Source organism: Hylobates moloch, unplaced genomic scaffold (assembly GCF_009828535.3).
Source record: "Hylobates moloch isolate HMO894 unplaced genomic scaffold, HMol_V3 SCAFFOLD_8, whole genome shotgun sequence".
In the NCBI taxonomy this organism is placed as follows: Eukaryota; Metazoa; Chordata; class Mammalia; order Primates; family Hylobatidae; genus Hylobates; species Hylobates moloch.
In genome coordinates, this window is record NW_026652283.1 from 42,778,984 (window position 1) to 42,802,845 (window position 23,862).

At 51.4% G+C, this 23,862-nt stretch overlaps 2 protein-coding genes across 11 annotated transcripts in view; one reads left to right on the forward strand and one right to left on the reverse strand.

Annotated features, from left to right (window-relative positions):
- The window catches only part of CTPS1 (CTP synthase 1), a 77,603-nt gene that overhangs the window by 23,071 nt on the left and 30,670 nt on the right, over window positions 1–23,862 (forward strand). For 3 of the 6 annotated variants that reach the window (XM_032160461.2, XM_058442488.1, XM_032160462.2), the window contains exons 12-19: window positions 294–356; window positions 3,196–3,239; window positions 4,598–4,694; window positions 5,811–5,866; window positions 5,949–6,045; window positions 6,602–6,746; window positions 7,317–7,410; window positions 8,829–9,735. In XM_032160461.2, the coding sequence (XP_032016352.1) occupies window positions 294–356; window positions 3,196–3,239; window positions 4,598–4,694; window positions 5,811–5,866; window positions 5,949–6,045; window positions 6,602–6,746; window positions 7,317–7,401 (587 nt within the window). In that variant the 3' untranslated portion in view covers window positions 7,402–7,410; window positions 8,829–9,735. Of the gene's footprint in view, window positions 1–293; window positions 357–3,195; window positions 3,240–4,597; window positions 4,695–5,810; window positions 5,867–5,948; window positions 6,046–6,601; window positions 6,747–7,145; window positions 7,286–7,316; window positions 7,411–8,828; window positions 9,736–23,862 lie in introns of those variants that run through there. The other 3 variants (XM_058442489.1, XM_058442490.1, XM_058442491.1) reach the window with 3 other exon arrangements.
- SLFNL1 (schlafen like 1) lies at window positions 1,376–18,557 on the reverse strand. 5 transcript variants are annotated; one of them, XM_058442492.1, is made up of 6 exons: window positions 18,359–18,557; window positions 17,062–17,706; window positions 14,797–15,312; window positions 14,396–14,539; window positions 2,491–2,609; window positions 1,407–1,894 (listed from the first exon to the last, which is right to left on the reverse strand). In XM_058442492.1, the coding sequence occupies exons 2-6, from the start codon at window positions 17,494–17,496 to the stop codon at window positions 1,774–1,776; spliced, it is 1,335 nt and encodes a 444-aa protein (XP_058298475.1). In that variant the 5' UTR covers window positions 17,497–17,706; window positions 18,359–18,557; the 3' UTR covers window positions 1,407–1,773. The 5 variants fall into 5 exon arrangements, with proteins under 5 accessions (XP_058298479.1, XP_058298475.1, XP_058298480.1 ...); XM_058442497.1 differs by having other exon boundaries at window positions 1,408–1,894; window positions 17,062–17,325; XM_058442496.1 differs by lacking the exon at window positions 14,396–14,539 and having other exon boundaries at window positions 1,376–1,894.

Below are 23,862 nucleotides of genomic sequence, written 5' to 3' on the forward strand. Positions count from 1 at the left end.
TGGGCAACAGCATGACCCTGTCTGGGGAAAAAAAAGTACTGAATAGAATATCACTTACTTCTAAAATCGGATGACTTTGCAAATCTAGAATTTTCATCTACTTTACATGCAGTTTTTGAAATCTAATACAAGTAAAGTGTAACAGCAGAGGGTACTTGTTCATAGCAGGAAGTTATGAGTTTGCGGTTATAATTCTCCGAATAAAGGACACAAAGGCCATTGCAGAGGCTGCTGGGAAAAGTAGGAGCTGCCTTTTCAATGGAGTTTTGTTTGTTTTTCCCCCCGACTGGAAGGCGTGTGCTTAGGGATGCAGTTGGCAGTGGTTGAATTCTCAAGAAACGTGCTGGGATGGCGAGGTAAGCGTGCATTAAGACACTCATTCAATTCCCTTGCGTATTTCTGGAGGATATGAGGCCTGTTGCCGCCTGGGTGATCAGGAGCTTTGGAGAAGGGCAGGCCTGGGTTCCCAGCACCTCATGGTGTGCCGTAAGGGAGCTGCCTTGCCTCTTGAGGAACAGCACGGCTCCTCCACGCAGGAAGGAGGGAGCACAGCCAGACTCCCTCCTTTGCCTTCTGCCCCTGTGTTCCTGTTCTTGAGATTCTGTCACTTTGATCACCGTGGCCACCATCCTGAAGCTGGTGCCTGGTGAGAAGTCGTTGTCCTAAGTGAGGCTTGGACAGTTATCATGAGAACCTGGGCTCTGGAGCTATTGAAACTGGGCTCAGATTCCAACCTTATCGCTTATGGGTGATTTTAAGCAAGTTACTTAGCCTTTATGGGCCTCTGTTTTTTCTGTAAAATGGGAGTAATAATGATACCTACTTCACATGATTAAGGGAGATAACGTATGTAAATAGTCTCTAGCGGTACCTGGAAAATAGGGAAATGCTCAGATAACATCAGCTCTTCGCCTAGCAGTGCATTACTATGTGACAGACCTCCCTAAAGCTCAGTGGCTCCCAACAGCAGTGACTTCTCATCTCAGTATTCTGTGGTTTGGCTCAGCGCATGGGTTTCGGCTGCACGTGGTGTAGTATCTGAGATGGCACCCTCCTGCCTTGCGTTCAGCTGTGAGCGCAGCCCAGCAGGGATGTCAAGATGCTGTCTCTACCTAGTGGCTCATCATTCATTAATCCAGCCCAAGCTTCCTCACACAGGGTGGGCAGTTGGCTTCCAAAATGACAGGCCTACTATGCAGGCACTTAACAGGCCTGCTGATGTCCCGTTGGCCAAAACGAGTCACGTGGCCAAGTCCTGAGCCGGCAGGGGAGGAGAACACACATGGGTGTGAAGACTGAGCATGCTGCACTGGGGCCACCCATGGAATAGTCCGCCACAGCCCATTTATTCCCTGTAGCCCACCCGACAAATACTGGATTTTCAGAACGACCTTGTAAATTCTGTGGAAAATAACCTGAAGGAATGTAAAAGCAGTTTGACTTTATAAAGTACAAGTGACTCTGGTGGCCAGCATATGGTTTAGGGCTGGGTTTCATTCACCCTTTCCCTGAGAGGCTGCTTCACAGTGACCTGGGGGTGTGGCTCAGTTTGGTAGACAGCATGCCCTTGAGTGCTGGCTTCTGAGTCCTGGGAGGCACTGTCTTACCACCCGCCACCCCAGAGCTGGCTTTCTGGGCTCCCTGGATCCTTCACAGCCCCAGACCTCTGCCTCTCACTTAGGTTCCCAAATGGGTAGGTGCCTCGGTGATGAGCTTACACTTCAGTTGAGACTGGACCCTAGTTCAGGCCAGGAGGAGAACAGTGCCCAGCATTCACATAGTACCAGGAGCTTGGTCCTTTGCCTTTTGGTCTTTAGTGGTTTTGCTTTGGTTAGACGGTAAGTTCAATGAAGGATAGAAAGGTTGAGTTGAAATCAGTTCATTTCTGACTGAGCTGTTGAGTGAAACAGTTGAGTAGGGCATTGTATTAGCTGCTGAAGATGAAAGAAGAGTAGAAGAAATAGTACTTGTTTATCTTGGAGAGACAAGAGTCTGAAACATTAAGACAATATAAAAACTTGGCCGGGCATGGTGGCTCAGGCCTATAATCCCAGCACTTTGGGAGGCTGAGGTGGGTTAATCACTTGAGGCCAGGAGGTCGAGACCAGCCTGGCCAACATGGAGAAACCCTATCTCTACTAAAAATACAAAAATTAACCAGGCGTGGTGGTGTGCGCCTGTAATTCTAGCTACTTGGGAGGCCAAGACATGAGAATCACTTGAATTCCAGAGGTGTAGGTTGCAGTGAGCCAAGATTGTGCCACTGCACTCCATTCTGGGTGACATAGCGAGACTCTGTCTTAAAACACAAACAAACAGTATAAGAACGTCACAGGTGGGGCGCAGTGGCTCACGCCTGTAATCCCAGCACTTTGGGAGGCCGAGGCAGGCAGATCACCTGAGGTTGGGAGTTCGAGACCAGCCTGACCAACATGGAGAAACCGCGTCTCTACTAGAAATACAAAATTAGCCAGGCATAGTGGCGCATACCTGTAATCCCAGCTACTCGGGAGGCCGAGACAGGAGAATCGCTTGAAACCTGGAGGCGGAGGTTTTGGTGAGCCGAGATCACGCCATTGCATTCCAGCCTGGGCAACAAGTGTGAAATTCTGTCTCAAAACAAAACAAAAAACAAAAACTGTCAAAGATGTAGTATCTAATTAAAAATTACTAGGTTATGCCATTAGTTTTGATTTTCCCATTTTGTACTGATTGACTTTCCAGAGTTATACTTAATGGAAAAAAATTCACCTGTGTGTGGGTTGAGTATTTTATGTCTTAAAAATGCTATTTATTGCCGGTCTGGTGGCTTGCACCTGCAATCCCAGTACTCTGGGATGCCAAAGCAGGAGGATTGCTTGAGCCCAGGTGTTTGAGACTAGCCTGGGCAATATAGCCTTTGTCTCTCCAAAAAATGAAAAAAAATTAGCTGGATGTGGTAGTGTGCCCCTGTAGTTTGACCTTCTTGGGAGGCTGAGGCCAGCGGATTGCTTGAGCTATGACTGCACCACTGCACTCCAGCCTGGACAGTAGTGAGCTCTTGTCCGGGGATGAGGTCAGGGGATGCTATCTTTAGTTTTTGTTCTAATCACTGATCTTAAACTGAGGAGGGAAGTTGTGTTTAGAGCTTAGCAATGAAACTATTAATCGCTTTTGTTTGTAACTATTTTCATAACAAGTATTTTGGTATTTCAGATGCCAATTCTACAGAGTTTGACCCTACGACCAGTCATCCTGTGGTGAGTCAAGTGTTTGAACCTCCACAGGGCTTAGAAGGGTGTAGAAGGGGCGTTTATGAACGTGATTGATGATTAGAGACAGGAAGTGAGACCGCTTGAGTCCATCCCAAAGAACCCTGAGGTTTTGGGCACTCAGACCTACCAGAGAGGAAAAACTTTTCTTTTTCATTATGTAATTCCTCCCTAATCTTTCCAGTTGACCACAGAAAGTTTTTAAGACAAGTACCAGCCTGGGAAACTGGAGGGGATTCCTGATTAAAATTATTCTCCATCCCTACTCCCCTCAACTCCCAGAACACGGTATAGATACTAATATGAGACCCTGGCATGTGTACTTACTGTGTGCCAGCCGCTGCTCTCACTGCTTTCATATGTATATTATATATTAATTCATGGAATCCCCAGTCATAGTCCTGGGAGAACTGCTGGGTTGGAGCACTGGTTGGCTTAACCATATCCAAAACTTTTCCAGGCTGGCGTACCTTGTGTTAGATTTCACGCCGAGGCCATGTGGCATTCTCAGCCCGCTGTACTGTTAGGCACATGGAAGAGGGATGATGCCTTTATTCACTTTTGAATTCCCAGCCCAGGGTGACAGGGATGTAAAGGGAAGGGCACTTATTTACGTTTTTCAGCATTGAACAAATGTGGATGCGTACTCTATGCTGGGACTGCCCTCGTCACCAAGGACACCGTGCTAAATGAGACGGACATGGTTCTTCATCTCACGGCACTTAGACAGCGTCACTATGTGTTTGTTGACCTGAAATTGAACTTTGCTGATACTAAGGCCTCAGGAGTGGACCAGCAAATGTTTTGCAGCATGGGGCTTTGGGGTCGGGAGGAGCAGGACACAAAGAGCCTGGAATCAGAAGGTGTCTGGGAACGCTGGGCTGAGAGGTAGACTAGGCCATCAATGCATGGCCCACCCAGTCCTCAGATGCTTGCTAAGCTGCAAGGTGCTAGCCCTGCATCCCTTGCCTTTGAGTAGTCATCAGGCTAGGTGGGGCGATGACAGACACGTTATGACACATCCAGTCCGTGTCTGTGCTACTGTATCAGTCTTTCTGAGGAAGTGATGCTTACAGTCCACAGTGCTGGGGTGGGACTAGCCCGAGGAGGGGCTGCTGTGGCCCTGTCTGCAGATCAGGAGCACAGGCTGAAGGACGGAGCCTCTACCCAACCGAGGTTACAAATGCCAACTGGGAGGCATTTTCTTCTGTGACAAAACGTCTCATAAGGAAAGCCTGGAGAATTAGAGCTTACTCACAAGCCTTTGCCACCCACTCAGCGAGGGAGGTTTCTCTCTAGCGGAAGCAGAGTTCTGTAGTTGGTGTCTGTTTTCTGAACATCTCCAGGTCGTAGACATGCCAGAACACAACCCAGGGCAGATGGGCGGAACCATGAGGCTGGGCAAGAGGAGAACCCTGTTCCAGACCAAGAACTCAGTCATGAGTAAGAGCTGCCTCGCGCTGGCCCAGCCCTTGGCTCTGCGCGCCCAGGACGCGTGTCTTAGGGTGGTGCTGTGGCTTCGAGGAGCAGGCTGGCTTTTTTTGGTTTCATTCTTGCTTTTGAAGTTTGTTCTTTCCTCTCTTATTCATACCCTTTTAGGATGCACTGTGATAGCCATAGAAGCAGTGTGGGTCTTAGAAAGGACACTGGCAGTGCAGTCAGGCTCCTAGGTAGGCATGGGCGCCTCAACAGAATGAGGCAGTGAGGTTACATTCATCCTTATCGGTTACTTTCCTATTAAGACCAGCCATATCAATTACTGATGTTTGGCAATTTTTGTCACACAAAAATGGCAATTTCATATGATTCAGCCTAAGTAGATTTCTGTTCTAATAAAGTACTAATAGATGCTGAAGGTTTAGAGTAATTTTGGGAGGAAAATAGTTAAGAAAATGACTATTACACAGATTTCCTTCTTGTCTACTGGGAAAATTCTGCCTTTACCGTATTAGCAGAGGCGCCCTTGTGTCTGTCCAGGCGTTCTGTAGCAGCATAGCTGGAGTCACTTGAGTATGGGATCTTTCTCTTACCAACTCTGATGTTCTGTGGATTTGGGGATCTCGAGGCAACTGTGAAATGAGTCAGTCAAGCAGCCCATTCACAAATGTCCAGCTTGTTCACATGCAGCCACCGAGGGCTGATGACCTTTGATAACCGTGATTGGAACTGCATGGTCATCAGAGGTCATCTCTGCAGCTCTTAAAATGCCTCCCATCCCACCACGTTCCCAGGGCCTTGCCATTTCATACATCCTGATTTGCTTTCCAAGGCAGTTTTCTAGCAGCAGAGTGCCCATACTTTGCACTCATGTGTTTGAGGGTGGTGGTGAGAGTCTTGTTTCTGTTATGGCTTTCTTTAGTGTTGTCAGAGAGTCAAAAGCCCAAGAATTAGTCTAAACTGTGCTGTTAAGAGCAGGTGACCTTAGCAGATTCATAGAAATAGCCCTCAAAAGACCTGGCTGTGTAGGTGATGAAAAGTAAAGCAGGAAGGAGGATGGCTTTGTGAATGCATCATCCTATGAGATAAAATTCTCTACATCCAGCCCGTTTGTTTTGCCAGGGAAACTCTATGGAGACGCAGACTACTTGGAAGAGAGGCACCGCCACCGATTTGAGGTGAGGATTCCAGCTTGCTCCTGGTACTCTGGAAAGATAGTGAGCTGAGAGACCAGCAGAATTATTTTTCATGCCTCAACAGGTGAATCCAGTCTGGAAAAAGTGTTTGGAAGAACAAGGCTTGAAGTTTGTTGGCCAAGATGTTGAAGGGGAGAGAATGGAAATTGTGGAGTTAGAAGGTGATTATTTGGGCAGTTTTATTTAATGGAAAACTTAGTACTAAGTTTTCTTGGCATATGGGAAAATATAAAAATGTTATCTTGTTGCTCCTGACCTAACAGAATTAGGAAGCAGCACTGTCTTATGAGGGAAGGGGTCTTGATAAACGTGGGGTCTGGACGCTAGAAAGTTCTTTCTGGTACATGGCCTTAGGGAGCCATTTAACTTCTGGCCACAGTTTCTCCTTCTCCAAAATGCTTGGAGTTGGTACTAAAGCCACTTCAGCCCTCTCCTGAACCGCAAGACTCAGTCTACAGAAATCCTGGGAGCCAGGGTCTTGGGCGGGACCCTGGACAGGAGGCCTTCAGCCAGGAAGGGACAGCACAAACAGTGCTGGAGAAAGGGTGTCAGATCACTCATGCTTTGAGGTTACCTTTACCTAGATTCAAATGAGAAAGTCATTTTCAAATTATTTTAGGGCCTATGGAAACATGAAACATTTAAGCAGATTTTGTTCTTTTACACTTTGTGCATAACCTTCACAATGAAGCTGTTGCTTTTAAATCTCTATTTCAGATCATCCCTTTTTTGTTGGGGTTCAGTACCACCCTGAGTTCCTGTCCAGACCTATCAAGCCCTCCCCACCATACTTTGGCCTCCTCCTGGCATCTGTGGGGCGGCTCTCACATTACCTCCAGAAAGGCTGCAGGCTCTCGCCCAGGTAGGTGCACTCTTTGCTTCAGTAATCCATTTGTCTTCTCCAGTCCTTTAGGTGGTCGCTGATTCATTACAGCAACACGTCACAAGTCAGTCATAAGAAAAAAAGCCACAGGTGCCTGGGGAGAAAGTTTCCTCTCCTTTCCCGGAGCTCTGTCGCGGTGCTTCCCTGGCACATTGGCCAGATTCCCCTTTCTGCAGCATCTGAGCTCTGGTGGTGCTGACCAGATCACACTTGGCGTAGGACCCTCTGGCCCATGTTAAGGGGAACTAGTTTTTCCTGGGAAGTAAGCCACAACCCGGGTAGGTTTATGTCCCATTGCCACCTTTATCCAGAACCAGTACTCCGAGTTGGTGGTAGGGTGTGTGACTGAAGTATAAATGGAATGTATATCTTTTGTAGCTAGAAGAAGGAAATCCTGCAGTTTCATGCTAAATATATCACGTAGCAAACAGTCTTCGTGATTCCTGCCATGTGCAGGCAGGTGTCCCTGTAGGAACCGTGGCTACAAAAACAAGGACGTAAAGTGAGTTTTTGGTGGGAGATGATGCGTAAACCATCTGAATTCTACAGGGACACCTATAGTGACAGAAGTGGAAGCAGCTCCCCTGACTCTGAAATCACCGAACTGAAGTTTCCATCAATAAATCATGACTGATCTTGTAGCGTAAGTGGTACTTTAAAGTTTTAGTTTTTAAAAACATGGTGATAACACACTGCAATTGCAAGAATATCATGGAAGTTTAGGGCTGAAAATTTTTATCTGCCAGGAATGAAAGTGGTGAGGTCTTGAATATAATCCAAAGGTTGAGAGAGAAAAGAAAGAAAGTAGTGAGGTCAGTGTGGGTATCAAATGGGCAGTCCTTCCTCCAAGTTGCAGTGCACCTCCCAGTCCTGCCCTGGGGATGACAGCTTGGGGAGCACGGTCACTGGGCAGTTGTCTCAATACTGATTACTACATTCTGGTGCCAGTCTGACCAGTTCTGGGGCGGGGGAGGGGAGGGTCTGAATTCTTAGACCCTATTGTTTGATGTAGCTATAAATTTTGGAGACCTTGAAGGAAGGGACAGATGTGACAATGTGGCACTTGTCATTTCTGCAGAGCCTCAGGGTTTCATCAGGAAGTACTTTAAAACCGACACTGCTTAGAGAACATTTTTTTGTTGATTGCTGCTTATTCTGGAATTCCTTCAGAGTTGGAACAATTGCCAAACAGACGTCGAATGTTTGTCTATTAAGTGACAGGGCTTGTAGGTTCATAATGTGCAATAACTGTGGGCACTACTGCCACGAAACGTAAATGTCCCTTAAGATAACTGTGTGGACTGTGTTGGCACAAGTACGCGTTCTGCTGGTGAGGTATCAAGTGAGGGAGTGTCAGGAATCTGGGGTCTAGAAGGAGAACCAGGGGTATGGGTGTGTGGTCCCACCGCTCCTGCCCTAAGGCCTGGGCAGGGGGACCTCCCTGAATCCTGCACACCGTGTGTTCATCACCAGTGGGCCTCTGGTGCTGGGTCAGTGCCGGTCTGACCTGCTGATCCCAGCTGTTTCCCCTCCTGCCTTGGTTGGTTGACCCCGTGTCCTGGGATAGTCTAAGTAGGTGGTGGGTAGGCATGAGAAGTTAGTATCAGGAGGAGGGCCTGTGTGCTAGGTAAGCGTTTAACACAGATGGACTCATTAATCCCCTGACCAGGGAGTTTGCTATAGGCTGTTTCACGGTCTAAGGAGCTGATAAAACAAGAAATGTTACCAGTGAAGGAGGCAGATACTTGGTCAGTTATATGGAATTTCTGACTGCCTCGCAAGTGGAGAATTGCCCGTTAGTGACACTGTTATGAGGTGCTGTGGAGAAAGAATGCTTGCATTGGGTGGTTGTAGAAGTCGATGTGTGAGGTCTTGAAAAGGTCTGATTCTGTAGGAATTATAAATTTAGCGTCTAATTATTCCCATTAGGCTCGTTCTACTGCTCTGCCATGAAAAACAGGCTTAGTTTCCCATGGCAGATTACTAGAAATTCTAACTTTTCTACTTTCATGTATGTCATATAATTCCCACTTTTTTTTTTTTTTTTTTTCTTTTAAACAGGGATGATTCTTCAAGAGACCCTTCAAACTTGGGTAGAGTTTACAGCTCTGACTTTACACTCGGCTTTGGACACTTTCTTTAAATTATGTTTTTATTAAGATTATTTTATTATGCGGAAAGGTATTTGGGAAACTTGTCACTTGCATGTCCCATCATGTGTGCTGGCTCCTCTGTGGTGTCTGCCTGTTGCGTGACACTCTCCTTGCAGTTCTTGAGTTGCGGCAGAACATCGAGATGGGAACCGATGGTGGGTGGGGCTGCAGAGTGCCCCATCGGTCACCTTGTTTCTCAACTACCTCGCGTCATTGCAGATGCTAGCGCGTTGCCTGTCGCTTTCCCTTGGGTACCTAGACTGTTATAAAGTGTGCCACGTGGACTTACTGAGCATGGAGAGAGGATTTTAGCTAGGATTTGAACACTTGGTGCTGGGAACCTCAGGGTGTTGGTGGCCACTAAGCCATGAAACCAGAGACAAAATCTCTATACTGCCCTGAGTTGGGGGGATTCTCAGTGCCAACTGTGGCTGGTCCTTATCATCCAAAGGGACGGTCAGTTTGGTGTCAACATGAAACACCAAGATGTCTGTCTCTGAAGCGTGATTTTAAAATCCCCATGCCTGTGGCTGCGCTTCCTATTTCTAGGGCTGGGAAACACTCCTTGCATCAAGGGGTCACTTACAGAACAAAGAATCTTTTGGGGAAACTTCCTCTAAAACCCTCTCATATATAGACAGCTTTGACTGGAGGGTCCATTTTTCTTCCAGGATGGTGTTACTGCAGTTGAAAGGGCAACATGAAGTTACTTTCTTAATGTGACCTAGCAATAGGCACAGCTACGTGCCACTATATTCTGGCCGGACTCAATGTGTACTCTAACTTAAGAAATAAATCAGTAATGCAGAACAAGAGACATGCTTTGCTTCTCATTCTCTTTATGTCATTGGCCAGATGGGAAGCGTCTGAGCACGGTGCTGGCATGCCTGTGTGCAGTCACCTGCATTGTCAGTGCCGGGTGCCCCTGCAGGTGAGCAGCCTTGAGTCAGCAGACGACCTGAGAGTTTGTTTAAAAACTAAGAAATGAGGCTTTCTTTTTAATAGGAACCAGAATTTTTCATAAAGCTTCAAATACAGGTTCTCAGCATGTAGAGAGAGGATGAAAAGGTGCGTGGGTGCTATTTATGGCTGAGAAAGGGGAGGGATAAGCATGGTTTAGGAAGATGGTCCTTTTCTCTGCCAGGCCCTGGACATGGGTACCCCATATACACAGCCAGTGAGCAGTGGGCCAGACTGTCTTCATCAGCAGAACTGCTTGTTATGGTACTTTGAACGTGGCTGATTGAGCATAATTCTAACCTCTTCTCCCACCTGGTGGTACCAGGAGATTGTCTTCATTTTAAATTTTATTTATTTATTTATTTTTTTGAGTCAGGGTCTCACTCTGTTGCCCAGGCTGGAGTGCAGTGGCACAAGCACGGCTTGCTGCAGACCTCCTGGGCTCAGCCTTCCAAGTAGCTGGGACTACAGGTTCACATCACCACGCACAGCTAATTAAATTTTTTTTTTTTTATAGAGAGAGACAGGGTCTCGCTGTGTTGGCCAGGCTGGTCTTGAACGCCTGGCCTCAGGCGATCCTCCCACAGTGCAGGGATTATAGGTATGAGCCATTGCACCTGGTCAATAGTCTTTTTTTTTTTTTTTTTTTTTTTTTTTGAGATGGAGTCTCACACTGTTGCCTGGGCTGGAGTGCAGTGGCGTGATCTTGGCTCACTGCCACCTCCACCTCCCAGGTTCAAGTGATTCTACTTGCCTCAGCTTCTCAAGTAGCTGGGATTACAGGTGGCTGCCACCACGCCCGTCTAATTTTTTTGTATTTTTAGTAGAGATGGGGTTTCACTGTGTTGGCCAGGCTGGTCGTGATCTGCTCATCTTGGCCTCCCAAAGTGCTGGGATTACAGGCTTTGTAAACGTGAACCACCGCGTCTGGCCCATTTTTTTTCAAACATTCCCCAAACTGAGGGTCTGACACGCCCGTCGTTGACATCATGGCTCCCCACAATGGCTGGGTGTGCGCGTGGCATGAAAAAGCCTCCCAGTAATTAAGTTCCTGCCCCTACGTTTAAGATCACTTTGGCTGATCAGTTGTCAAGTGCTGGCCACATATGTAAGGTTTCTGAAAAAAGAGATCCCAGATGGCTCTCCAGGGCTTGCAAAGCCCAAGCAGCCCCACCATGCTGGCTGTGGCAGACAGGATAGGGCTGAAGCTGGATTTACAGGAGGGCAACCTGTGCCCAGTGTTTACTGACCCGTCCCCGGAGGCTTCCCCCTCGTGGGGAGGAAAGCTGGTCACATTCCTCGTTCCTTTCTTAATGTGACCTAACAATAGGCACAGCTATGTGTAACTTGCCTTCAGTAACTTCCTTCAGTCCAGGGGATCTGGGCAGTTCTTAGCAGTCTGGAGCAGCTGGGCTGAAGCCTGACTTCACCCTTCCTTTGTAGAAATCTGCTGTTTTCCCCCCAAAAACATTTCCGAGGATTGTGGTGCCTGGACTAGCATTTAGCATGGTACCTGGACCATGGAAGGTGCTCAGAAATGCCACTCCTCCTTCTTGAGTAACACATTTGTATAGTTTTCAAACAGTCTTGGTGACCTTGGGGCAGCTCAGGGGGTGAGCAGCAGGAGTTTGGTAACCTGCCACCATATAGGTGTCCATGATCACATTGGTCCCTAGAACCAGCATGAATGGCAGCCAAGGCAGGAGTTGTGTGCTCTTTGCTAAGTGGGAAAACCAGGTCTCAGAGCAGTTGTGATTGCCCAGGAGATGTCACCTGGCTGGTGAGTGGAGGGCTGGGGGTTCCAAAGTTCTCATCTGTGTCTGCTCTGGATGTGGCCAGGGGCTTCAAGTTTTAGGGGATCAACTGAAGTGTGTTCTGTGGAACACCAGTCTTGTGAAATGCCCTGTTCAACAAGGTTTGGTGATTTTCTGGTGGCCAGACCCCAAATTTAGGAGTATCCTTAATTGTCTCACCAGCAGGTATTTATTGGGTGTCTACCGTATGCCAGCCATACCCAAACCCCTGTCCCCCAGAGCAGGTATTCAGTGGGGGAAACACCAAATATAAGCTACAGAGTGTGGCAGTTCATAGATGGAGACCAAGGATGGAAGTGAGCAGGGGAGTGGCAGTGCTGGGAGGTGGTGTCTTTAAAATAGGGTGGGTGGAAAATTAAGCATGGACTTTAAGGTGGAGAGGAAAGGAAACAGGCCGCTTTCTAGCACAGAGGCCCCGAGGCAGGAGTGCACATTGAAACAAGTTGGTGGGCGTGGCTGAAGTGGCTTGCACAAGGGGCGGAAGACATTGAGGTGGGGTGGGCTAGGTGGTGGAGAACCATGTAGGCCATCAAGTTTGGGCTTTGCTCTTGAAGAATTTGGAGGGCTATGGGCGCAGGTGCGGCATGAGTGTGATCAGACTCTGGCTTTACAGCCTCTGGCTCGGCTGGTGGAGACAGCAGGAGAAACGGCCAGAGGCAGGAAGCAGCTGGACGAGTCTGGTTTTTTTTTGTTTGTTTCAAGCTAATGGTCTTACTGGACCAGAGGGGTCTTGGAAAGGAACTGAGACCCTTAGTGTGAGGTGCTGCTCTGTGCCACAGCTGGCGTAGACACAGGGCACTGGCTCGATGGTGACAAAATGCCCCTGGCCATTGTCACTGTCTTATAGATGAAGAAACTGAAGCACAGAGGCATAGCACTTTGCCCCATGGTCCCTGGTCTTTAAGACAGAGCTGGACTGGAGTCTGAGGGGCTGGGCTCCCTGCCCTTGCAGGTCTGTCCTCTGCCTCCTGGACAGAGGTGGGCTAGGCCTGGGACTCATGACCCTGCAGCATCTGACCAGCTGACCCAGTGTCCTAGAAAGAACCATTCTTGTCCCAGGTGCATGTAATTTATTAATGGAGCTTTGACAGTCACAAGTTCAGCAAGTCAGGGGTGGGGGCTGCAGGGTGGCCTCTTGCCCTGTAACCACAGTCACCAAATATGCCTCGCCATCTGTGAGGGGCTTTCCTGAGATGACAGATTCCTTTCTGGCACTGTCTAGCCAACTGGAGTCACAGACCTCAGCCTGGGCCAAATGAGCATTTTAGGGAGAAGGACAATCCCTTATAGCTCAGCCCTAGGGGAGCTCTGGGCAGGGTTTTACACATTCTTTCTGAAAGTAAAGTCGTTTGGGGACAGGGCTGAGAGCAATTTCTTGGCTACACAGACGGGTCTGTCAGGGTTGAAGCCACATGGGCGCCTGCTCATGTGCCATGTTGAGGGAGCCCCTGTCCGCCTCTCAACGGCCCGCATGGGCTTTACTGGTCGGCCTTAGACTCAACCAGGAAATCCCTGGGTCTCGGGTGGAGAGCGCCGTGCCGTCCTGCCTGCTCCCCAGCGCCCTCACAGGACACAGCAGGTGCAGGACACAGGCCCGTGCTGCTGCAGCTGCTGCTGGAGCTGCTCCTTCTCCATCGTCAGCGCCTTCACCCTCTCTTCCAGCTTGCCCAGCTCCACCAGCCACCTCTGAGGGGACGTGGGAAAAGCATGTGGCCAAGCCCGCCTGGTCTTGGGCCTGTCCATCCTCCACCTGGGGCCGAACTGAGGGAGGAAAGCAAGCCCGGGAGCCTGGGAGCTTTCTCAGCTAGGGGAAAAGTCAGGCCCCTCGGCCTGCTGCCACCTTCAACCATGTCAGCCTGAGGGAAGCTGCCGGCTGCCAACCATGGAAGGGAGCCTCCTCCATGCTGGGCAGGCCATGTCCCTCCTCACTGTTGGTCCCTTGTCCTCCATTCTCCCTCGTTTCCCTCTTGAAAAAGCTCTTCCTTGGGACTGTGTCCTGCCCGCTCTGCTGCTTTAGGGCCTCCCCTAAAATGCAGTGTATAGTCCTTGGGGTTTTCTGGTGACATCTCAACATTCCAATCTCCCTGCTCCCTCACTCAAGATCGAGTGCGTTAACTGCCCAAGTAGAGGGTGAGGGGTTTCAGGCATCCCTGAAAGCGGGATACTGCATAGATTTTTTTTTTTTTTTTTTTTTTGAGACGGAGTCTCGCTCTGTCGCCCAGGCTGGAGTGCAGTGGCACAATCTTGGTTCACTGCAACCTCTGCCTCCCAGATTCGATGGATTCTCCTGCCTCAGCCTCTCGAGTATTTGGAACTACAGGCGCCTGCCACCATGCCTGGCTAATTTTTGTACTTTTAGTACAGACGAGGGTTCATCATATTGGCCAGGCTGGTCTCAAACTCCTGACCTTGTGATCTGTTCACCTCGTCCTCCCAAAGTGCTGGGATTACAGGCGTGAGCCACCGCGCCCGGCCACTGCATAGATTTTTAAAAGGAGAGGGCTTGGGCCTCTTCCTTCCCACCAGCCACCTACCCATGGAGTATGGGATGTGGTGTGATTTTATTCCAACCCCTTGGGTTAAACGGGGTGATGCAGGGCCCAGGGAACCATGGTGGCTTGCCCTGGGCTGCTCAGTGGGTGGCTGAAGGGGCCTGGGGTCAGCTCCGCCCCACCCCACCCACTGGCCTCGGCTTCCGTACCTGCCTGCACCACTCCTGGATGGCGCTGGCGGACAGCGGGCCCTGGATGCTCCCGTCGCGCCGCAGAAACACCTCCCCCTGGTCTGTCTGGTAGAGTTGCGGCTGGCTCTGGGCCTTGGGGGTGTGCACGGTCAGGCGGATCACCTTGGTAGGGGCAACAGCAGCTCTGGAGGCGCCGCCCCTCACGGTCGGCAGCCCCCATCCTGCCAGGCCACTCAGCATTGCTCACTGATTCCTTAGGGCAGGTCAGCAGGGCTGGCACAGGGGCCATCCCCAGCCTCTTCTCCTGTGGCCCCCAGTCCCGTCCCTGCCCCAGCACTGCCTGACAGGAGCGCAGGCCATAGTCTTATTGAGTGATGACAGATGACAGGCCCAGAGGCCCTCCTGTCCTGCAGGCTCACCTTGAGGGGGCCGCTGGTCTCCGAGGTACTGATCACAGGGATGAAGGTGAGAGTGTAGGCATCGGGAAAGATCTGAGGCCTGAAGCCCTGCAGGATAGAGTCTACCAGCAGGCGTGCGCGGTCCTCGTCACGGTGGCTGCAGCGGATGCCCTGCACCAGGCCGCTGTCCTCTACTCCCACGAGCAGGCTGCCGCCCTCGCTGTTGAGGAAGGCGCACATGTAGCGCCGCACGTGGTGCTTGAAGGCCAGGCTGAGGTACTCGCCGCTACCCCGTTTGAACTCCATATTGCGGGTCTCGCTGCCCAGGAAGGCACCCTGGAAGAGCTTGTCCTTGCCCACGATCTCCTGGTGCACAATGGCACTGTCGGAGCACACGCCACTGGGCCGGCCCTGGCAGCTCTGCAGCTGCCGGGCCTGGGGCCTATCAGGCAGCGTGTGTGTAGGCCAGCTGGGCAGCGGGACACCAGAGCCTGGGCTGGGGCCGGGCCTCAGGCCACTGTCTTCTTCCTCCTCTTCCTAGGGTGGGAGTCAAGAATGAGTGTATGGGTTCAGCCAGAAAATGGGAGCCCTGACCTTGAGAAGGACTGCAAGAACCCCCAGTCAGGCCCCTGCTGCAGCCTGACTCTTACGGGCATCCTGATGCCCCTCACCAGGCCGAGGGGCCCAGTTCTGCCCACCCTCCTGCAGCCGAGGCAGGAAACCCTGCTGGATCGAGGGTTCCAGTCAGCACTCCTTTCCCTGCCAAGCTGGGCCCTTCCCAGGTCAGCTGTGGGATGCCTGGTGGGGAAAGAGATTTCTGCTTCCCAGGGCTGGGTGCTGGGACACGTGTGGACCCATTTTTTCTTACTTGGGTTGCAGACAGGCCCCTGAGGCCCAGAACCAGATCATTCCAGCAGGTATCTCAGCACCCTGTGACACAGCTGCACGACCCTGAATGGAGAGGGACTCCCAGGTACCCCACCCACTTCCTAATCTCAAGCCTTTGCCCACTACTTTCTGGGCTATTGACAAGTCCGCCCTAATCCCCACTTTCTTCTGCGCCTCCTGAGTCACCTTTCATGGTTTGGGCCCTGCTCGAGGGCTCCGTGTGAGCCTCCTCGGGGCCACTTCCTAGTCTGGGCCTCCCCAGCCAGCCCCTCCCTGACCTCCCTGCTTCCAGGCTCACCCTTTCCTGTCAACCCTCCTTAGTGACGCTAACTTCAAGGCAGATGGTTACTGCTCACAATCCTTCCATGAGTGTGGGTTGGGGTGAGGAGACCGGGGCACCTCCCTACCAGCCCTGCAGCTCCCCAGAGAAGATGAATTTATCAGTCTTGGAAACAGGATAAACTTCATACAAATGTGAAATTGAGTTGAAATGTAAGCCACAGAGCCTTTTAGTTCTGCAACAGTTTAAACACCATCATTTTCACACCAAAAGAAAAAGAAACCAAAATCACCTGTCTCATGGAGAGACCTATCCTAATGTCCCATGTCCCACCCAGTAAAGCCAGTGGTTCAGCCTTGCCTTGGATGATAGCCTTGGTGACCTGGCCCCTACCCTACCTTCTGGCCCAACGTCCTTCCTTAGCACCCCCTGCAGCCTTTAGTGGAAGCTCCAGGGACACCAAATGGTTTGCCCTTCTGCAGACACGACACTCCCTCTAAGCCCCCCGGTTCCTCTGCATATTCTGTGTCCCTTGCCTGGAATGTCCTCCCCCTGTCCAACTCCCTAAGTGCCAGCCTGGATTTCACTTCCCCTGTGAATCTGTCCCCAGAGAGCAGGGCAAACCTTCCTGTGTCCTCTCACAGCTCCGAGCACAGCCACCTTGCAGCTCTGTGGGTGGCTGTCTGGCTCTGGCCACAGATGCAGGGCTCCTTGGGGGCCTGGCTGGGCCTCTCATCCCTGTCTTACTCCTGGCACAGAGGGGGTGTTCATGTTTGTAAATTGAACAAATGAGTTGGGCCAAGGAGAAAATCAGGGCCCCTGTGTCTTCTAGGGTCTCCCAGGCCCAGAGGCTGGAATGTAAAAGGACCCAAGGAGGAGGTCCCCTCATGGCCTTTCTTCACGCGAGCATTGGGCTTGAGGCAAACTCTGTTTTTCCCAGAGAAAGCTGGCAGTACCAGCCGCAAGCCATGGTCATTTGAGTAGCAGCCCCCAAGTTTGCAGATTTGTCCCTGCTTCCCCAGAGACACCCCTCCGTCCCCACTCCGCAGGCCACTCCCACCCAGAGTCTCTCCCTTGGGGTGAGGCTTTGGAGCTTGCTTGGGAAAAGTTCCACTTACTTCTCTGTGGCTGAAGGGCCCTTGGGCCTCACTCAATAGCAGCTCCTTCCCACGGGCTGCCAGCTCCTTGAGGATTAGGTGCTCCTCCAGGGCCGTCTGCAGGCGCCAGGGGAGGGAGGCCAGGGTGTCCCTGCGGGCAGTCACCTGCACCAGTGCATAGGCCTTCCGCGGCCGCCTCACCACTTGAATGTGCTCCCGCGCCACCGGCATCTCCAGCCGCTCCAGGGTGTCTCGCAGCAGGCAGGCAAGCACCGGCACTGAGAACTGGGGGTTCAGATGGCCCACATAGAGAGTGTGCGCCGAGGGAGCCTCCTCGAGGTCAGAGTGCTCTGTCAGGGACTGCTCTGCGGGTAGCTCCGGCAGGGACTCCTCACCCCAGGACTCCATGAAGGGCTCTGACACCTGTGTTTGCACTGATCTCTTCATGGGGGTCATGGGAAGGCTCTCCCTGGGAAGGGGTTCCAGGGTTCCTCACTGCTGGCTGCTTCTCCCAGGGTCTGCGTTCTCAGTGTGGCTTAAGGGCTCCCAGAGGACTCAGGGAGTGTCCCGGCTCCTGGGAGGCACACAGATTGGCAGAGGCTGGGCAGGGCCAGTTAGAGGGAGGGCAGGGGGCAAGCAGGAAAGGGCCTGCCACCCACCTGAGGCCTAGGATGAGAAAGCAGAGTCAGGGGGACTGAGCAAGACACAGGGCCTGTGGGAAGACAGGGGATCTGCCCAGAGTGGCAGAAGGGACCAGAACTCAGGTCTCTGAGCGCCACCGTTTCAGTGGCCCCAGGGGTCCTATCTTCCCTCCCCAACCCACAGGCTGGAGGCCTCCTAGGTACCCTCAGGGTTTCCTGCCTACCAGAAGGTCACTCCTGCCTCCAGGCAACAGAGAAAACCTTTGAACAGGGCCACCTGGAGAAGAGGCCTTAACCCAGGACTCTGAGGACTGGCTGGTGGCCCCATTGCAGCTTCTCTGCCTGCTCTAAAACCCAATGTGAGGCCATCGGGGGCTCTGAAACTAGGCAGCGCTGGGGCAGGGGCTTTTAGAGCAGAAGATCTCACGCTTTTTGGCACACTGATGAAAACTATGGCCTCTCAGAAAAATGGCCTTTGCATATAAACATATAACCTAAGGGGGCTCCTAGACCCTAAGAACTAGTCTAGACTGAGTCCTCCATTTTTAGTCCAGAGAGCAGAGGTCAACAGGGGCAGAACAAGGGTTAGAGTTCCCCCCGCCCCAAGTCCAGGGAGCCTCTGTCCTGAGCTGTGCACATATGCGCACACACCAGCCCCTCTACTGCTCCTCACACACCCAGCCTGCATCTTCTCAGATGGAATCCTTGAGGCAGTTGGCCTGGGGGCAGTCAGGTCAAACAGGAAGAGGAGGAGAGGAGAGGCCTATGACCTTCATGTCCTGGTGGCTCCCGCGGGAGCATGGGAGGTGCCTGCCCTGAGCTCCCATAGCCCCCCGAGCCCTGGCAGGTAGCACTCAGGGCACTTGGAGGCTTGGCACAGGGACGGCCAGAACCAGGGTTAATGGAAGTGGGCGGGGCCTGCACAGCTACCTCTGTGATCTCATGAGGTTCAACAGTGCCTTCTTGGCCAGCCACAGGCAGGCCGGGTGCGGGAAATCGAACAGGAAAACTCCTCAGCTCCCTGTGGGCCCCACCACACACTAGAAGCAGACCCAGCGGCCCACCCACCATGCAGCTTGGCTGTGGGACCCCCTTCCCCTGACAGCTTCCAGAATTTGAGAGCTGAAGACACTTCCCCACTCTGTGATGTCTCTCCAGGTCCTAGTTCCCATGCAGGTCACCTGTTGCCACCCCTTTCAGCGCTGCTGCCTAAAGCCTCCACCTCCCTCTTTAGTCACCAATCCCAGGCTCTACTGAGTACTGACAGGGTCCAGCTGCTCCCAAGATGGAGCAGGAGGCACATGGTGGGCTCCAGGGCTCCCCCTGATGCCAGGCCCTTCTCTGTGCTGGAGACAGAGGCTGCTGTCCAGAAGAGCCCTGAAAAAGAAGTCAGGCATAGCTATCTCTTTGGAAAGATGAGGTTGTTACCTGCTGTTTGAGAAACAAAGACATGGACACGCAGTCTTTATCAGCACAGGACTGACCAGTGCTCATCATTCTGCAGAAGGCTGGCAGCACTTGCCCACACTGCTTCTGGAAGCCCCGATTGGGGGCAGTAAGGATGGTGCCACAGTTAGATGCTTCAAGTAAGGAAGCTGTTTGACAGAGTTGAGAAGCTGCCTTCCTTGAAAGCAGCCTTTCTGAAGATGTTACCAAATGTTTGTTTCCTAGGGGGTGAGGCAGTAGTTTGGGTAGAGCACTCAAGAAAAGAGGCTATGGTGTGCGGGGAAGAGAGGGGTGCAGGCCTCAACTGGTGGCAGTGCGAGGCTCTGGGGGGAGTGCGTTCGGTGCCCTCTCCTTGCCCGCCCGGGCAACAGCCAGGTTGGGCTCGGCTCTGTGTCCACAACTCTTAGGGTTAGAGAATGACGGCTCCAAGCTCCCTCTGCCTCACCCCCTCTCCCTCAAGCCTTTCTTTCTTGCCTGTCATCCATGAGGTGCCCTCACAGCAACTGAGGCTATAGCTGTTTTGAGATGGCCAACTCAAGTCGTGTTGAACTGTGCAGAAATAGCTGTCCGGGAGAAGCACCTTGACAGACGAAACACCTGGACATGACCAGAGGCGTTCTCCCTACTTACCTAGAGGCCTTGCTATTGAGTGGCTGTTCTGCATGAAATTTCCCAAATTGACTTGAATGCGGCAACTTTCCCCACTCTTCCTGGCAGTCTCTTTAAGCCACTGCATCACGTATTTCTCTGGCGCCTTTAACAGCCTTCTGTGAGCTGAATATCAGTTCTACTTCTTTTTGGAGATGGGGGTAAAAACTGTCTTTCATGGTAAGCACTAAGTACATTTATGAACCATCTTTTAAATGCATAAATATAAGATAACAAGGTTATTTCTGGTGTCTCTGGCTCTGTAGTATTAGGTAATAGTATTAGAAAGTATAGGTGCTCTGCAGGCAGCTTGGAGTGATGGGTTCCGAGTAGGGGGATAAGCAGCCCCGTTAACCCTCTTGCTGGATGTCTGTGACCTCACTGACAAACCTCATCTTGAACTGAAGGAAAAAACCCTAGAATTTAAGCCTCTTTATGAATGTGAGGTGGGGCCCACAGATGAGGGGCAGAGAGCTGAGCCGCTGTGGATGGCTTCTTTTCATGTTATCTGGACAGTGTCCACTGGGTGGCCCACATGGCCACAATCCCTGAACCCACAGCAGGGATACCATCCCCTCTTCCCCACAGCTCCCACTTCACAATCTGTGCTGTTTGCCCAGGAAGGCCAGTCAAGGGGCAGAGGGATAGGGAAGAGGAATGAGCTCAGCCAGGTGCAGGAGAGAACAAGGATGATCAAGAAGAGCAAACTCTGGGGAGGAGAGTTACAAACACAACTTTCCAGGTCCTGGGACCCACATCACTCCAGCCTCCCTCGGTCTCAAGCCCTCCCCTAGCATGCTGCCTCCAGCCTGTAGATCCCCACCTGGCTTCTGACAGGGCCCAGCCCCAGTTACTGCAGAGTATCTCTGACTTGAGTGGCTCCAGCCTAGTATCTGTGCCCTGGGTACTGTGGGCTGCCAGCACCTGCAGTGGCTTTGGCACTGTAGCACAGAGCCACAGTTTTGATGCTCGGCTGTGACGGCCTCTCGGCTGGAGGCTGGAAGCTGTGGCGCTGCCCTGACGGAATGTGGTGGCAAGACCATGTCCGGTGACTCAGGGTACTTAGGTAAAGAGGCTGCAAAAAGCTGAGGGCTGCTGAGGGAAGAAGTGTCGGGACCCTCTTATGGTTTCCCACACTTTTGTTTTGGTGGTAAAGAAGGAGGGGTGATTCACCTTCAGGCTCTTCCCAGCGAGGGAGTGTGGCACCAGTGTGAGGGCAGGAACAGTGTCCATTTGGCCAACCATTGCTACACCTCAGGGATCGATCTTAGGGAGTCCCATAAGACCCCCACAAAGAGTGTCTGGACAATGCAATCCATGGCCAGCAGGCAGGGAGGAGCCACGGCTGGGGAGGGCAGAGTGTTCCAGAAAAATGCCCCCCCTCCCGTGGATTTGGCCTTAGGTGGGGCCTAGATCTCTGTTACCTCCCAAAGTGTTTGGTGTTTCCCTCCTGAGCTCAGCACAAAGTCAGTGTCATCTCCCTGTCCCAGCACTGAGGGTGAGCACATGAAGCTGCTGCCATGAGACCTCTGTCACCTGTGCCTTTCCACCTGGTGGGCTACTGGACTGCAGGGGTTCACGGAGGGGTCTCTCCAGCACTGCAGCATGTGTACACTGGGTCTGAGGCCAGTTCGAGTGCTTTTAATGATTCTGGGTTACTATTAGAAGGCTTTTGGCTTTTGAAACAATTTCCAAAGTTGAGGGTTTATTTTTTCTTCTTAAACATTTAATTTTGACCCCAGAGGTTATGGCAGCATGAATAATCCTCTCCCTTCCTGCAGAACTTGACATTTGGTTACCTTTCTAGTTCTTTTTGTCTGGAAACCAGATAAAAGTATGTTAGCTGTTTCAGTGCAACATTACTTATGGTAGACATGATTCCTAACTGTAAATTATCTGCACTTGGAGTTTTCTGTGTGAACTATAAACACTTGTTAAAAAAGCCATAAGGTTGGGCTTCCTATGTGGAATGACTCAGTTGGGTATGTGGCTTATGGGGTCCCTGAAAGCTACGCCTATTGAGTTGTTCAAAGAGATATGAGCTCTTTTGGGGAATGATGCCTCTAAGCCACAGTGAACCAACCCCCTTCTCCCTGATGTGTCTCATTCCCTTGTACCTGAGCTGTCACCTGGGCAACCAAGGAGGTAACTCCTGATGACCGGAGGCTCTGTGAGGACTGCCCTCCTCCCCTGAAGAGGGCTGCTTCCTGCTGCCCTGCAGCCAGGCCATTTCCTGTCTGACAGCCTTCAAAGTTAATGACATGCCCAGTGTAGCCTGCAGGGGTCTTGAGCCTGAATGGTAGCTGGATCTGAGACAAAGGCCCACGGGAGGGAGTTGCAGGCAGTAGGACATGTACCCCTTAACAGCTATGGAATTAACCTCTCTAAGCACCTGTAAGATAGGGAAATGGTAGTTACACTATAGGACTGTTGTGAGGTTTCAATGGGATAGCGTACAAAAACAACTCAGCACAATGAGTTCTCACAACAATGCTCAGTAGGAAGTTACATACTCTTGGCGAAAAGAGGGTAAGGTGGGGTGGGTGCCCAGCTTTGCAGCATGTCTGGCCTGCCTACATATGCCAGTGTCACCTTTAGTCCCTGTGTCTTGAGGGTCACATCTAGAAGTTTGTTGTTAGGGTTCAGCAAGGTGCTCATTGGGAATACCCTGAATGAACAGCACAGTCTACAAGATCCCAGTGTTGGCCAGGCACGGTGGCTCAGGCCTGTAATCCCGGCACTTTGTGAGGCCAAGGCAGGCGGATCTCTTGAGGTCAGGAGTTCGAGACCAGCCTGGCCAACATGGTGAAACTCTATTAAAACTACAAAAAATTAGCCAGGCGTGGTGGTGTGTGCCTGTAGTCACAGCTACTTGGGAGGCTGAGGCATGAGAATCACTTGAACTCGGGAGGCGGAGGTTGCAGGGAGCCAAGATCGTGCCACTGCACTCCAGCCTGGGCGACAGAGACACTGTCCAAAAAAAAAAAAAAAAAAAATCCCAGTGTCAAGGAGTTGGTAGAAAATGAGGGCCTCAACTTGTTTGGCAGCCTTGACCCTGACTGTTTCACAGTGACCATGGTTAGAACCTCACAGTGGCCAAGTAGAAAATATATTGTAAGTAAGTTATGATGTTGGAACTTGTCACTGGTGAAAGCTGGAAGGGCCTTCACAAGTCTCCTCATGCAAATACCCTATAGCCAGATGGGCCCAGAGAAAGGAAATGATCCACCCAAGGCTTCCTGGCACATAGGTGGGCTGGCCAGAACCTCAGCCTTGCAGTCAAATGCCTACTTTGGCACTTCCTGCCTGTGTGACCTGAGCTTAAGTTTCCTTATCCATAAAATGGGTTTGTTGTGAAGAGTAAGTGAGATAGTTCTAATTCATGTAAGCAGCTCGTGTGGCAAACAGTGATATAAAAGTGTTGGTGGTTGTTATTATCAAGTTATACTGCACTGACCTGCTGCCCCCCTATGCCTTCTCTTCCTCCTGCAAACCCTATACTCCAATTATAAACACAACGTGTGGCCCTGGAGTTGTGTGCCTGGCTCCTGGTCAGCACAAGGGGTACAGTGCAGGCCTGACCTGGCTGGGCTGGCCTGCATCTTTCCCCACTCTGTATGGGTGAGGATATGCCCAGCCACTGAGGCTCCTAGGAGTTGCTGACCTAAGATTGCTCCCTCCTGCTCTGGCTTTGCATAGCTGCTGTGCTTACTACTGGCTAGCTGCACCAGAGCAAAGCCCTTTGAGGGTGGAGACTGGATTCACATACTGACTTTCCAAGGGGCCTATGTGATGCTGGGGCTCTGGTGGGCATTTGGAAGACCACCTGTTCTTTAGGGACTGCTGGAATTAGAAGGACGCTTAGGAGTTATTTTTTCCAAGCTCTCCATTTTATTTATTTGAGACGGGGTCTCAAATTGTCACCTAGGCTGGAGTACAGTGGTGCAAACGTGGCTCACTGCAGCCTCGATCTAGGCTCAAGCCATCCCCTCACCTCGGCTCCCCAAGCAGCTGGGACTACAGGTGTGCGCCACCATGGCAGGCTAATTTCTGTATTTTTTTTGTAGAGCTGGGGTTTCACCATGTT

Coding starts and splice junctions, on each gene's coding strand:
- SLFNL1 (XM_058442492.1), bottom strand. CDS start 17,496: ATGACCCCCATGAAGAGATCAGTGCAAACACAGGTGTCAGAGCCCTTC. Junction 15,313..17,061: donor GGCCCTTCAGCCACAGAGAA/GTAAGTGGAACT, acceptor CTCCCACCCTAG/GAAGAGGAGGAAGAAGACAG. Junction 2,610..14,395: donor TCCAGGAGTGGTGCAGGCAG/GTACGGAAGCCG, acceptor GTTTTGAGACAG/AATTTCACACTTGTTGCCCA.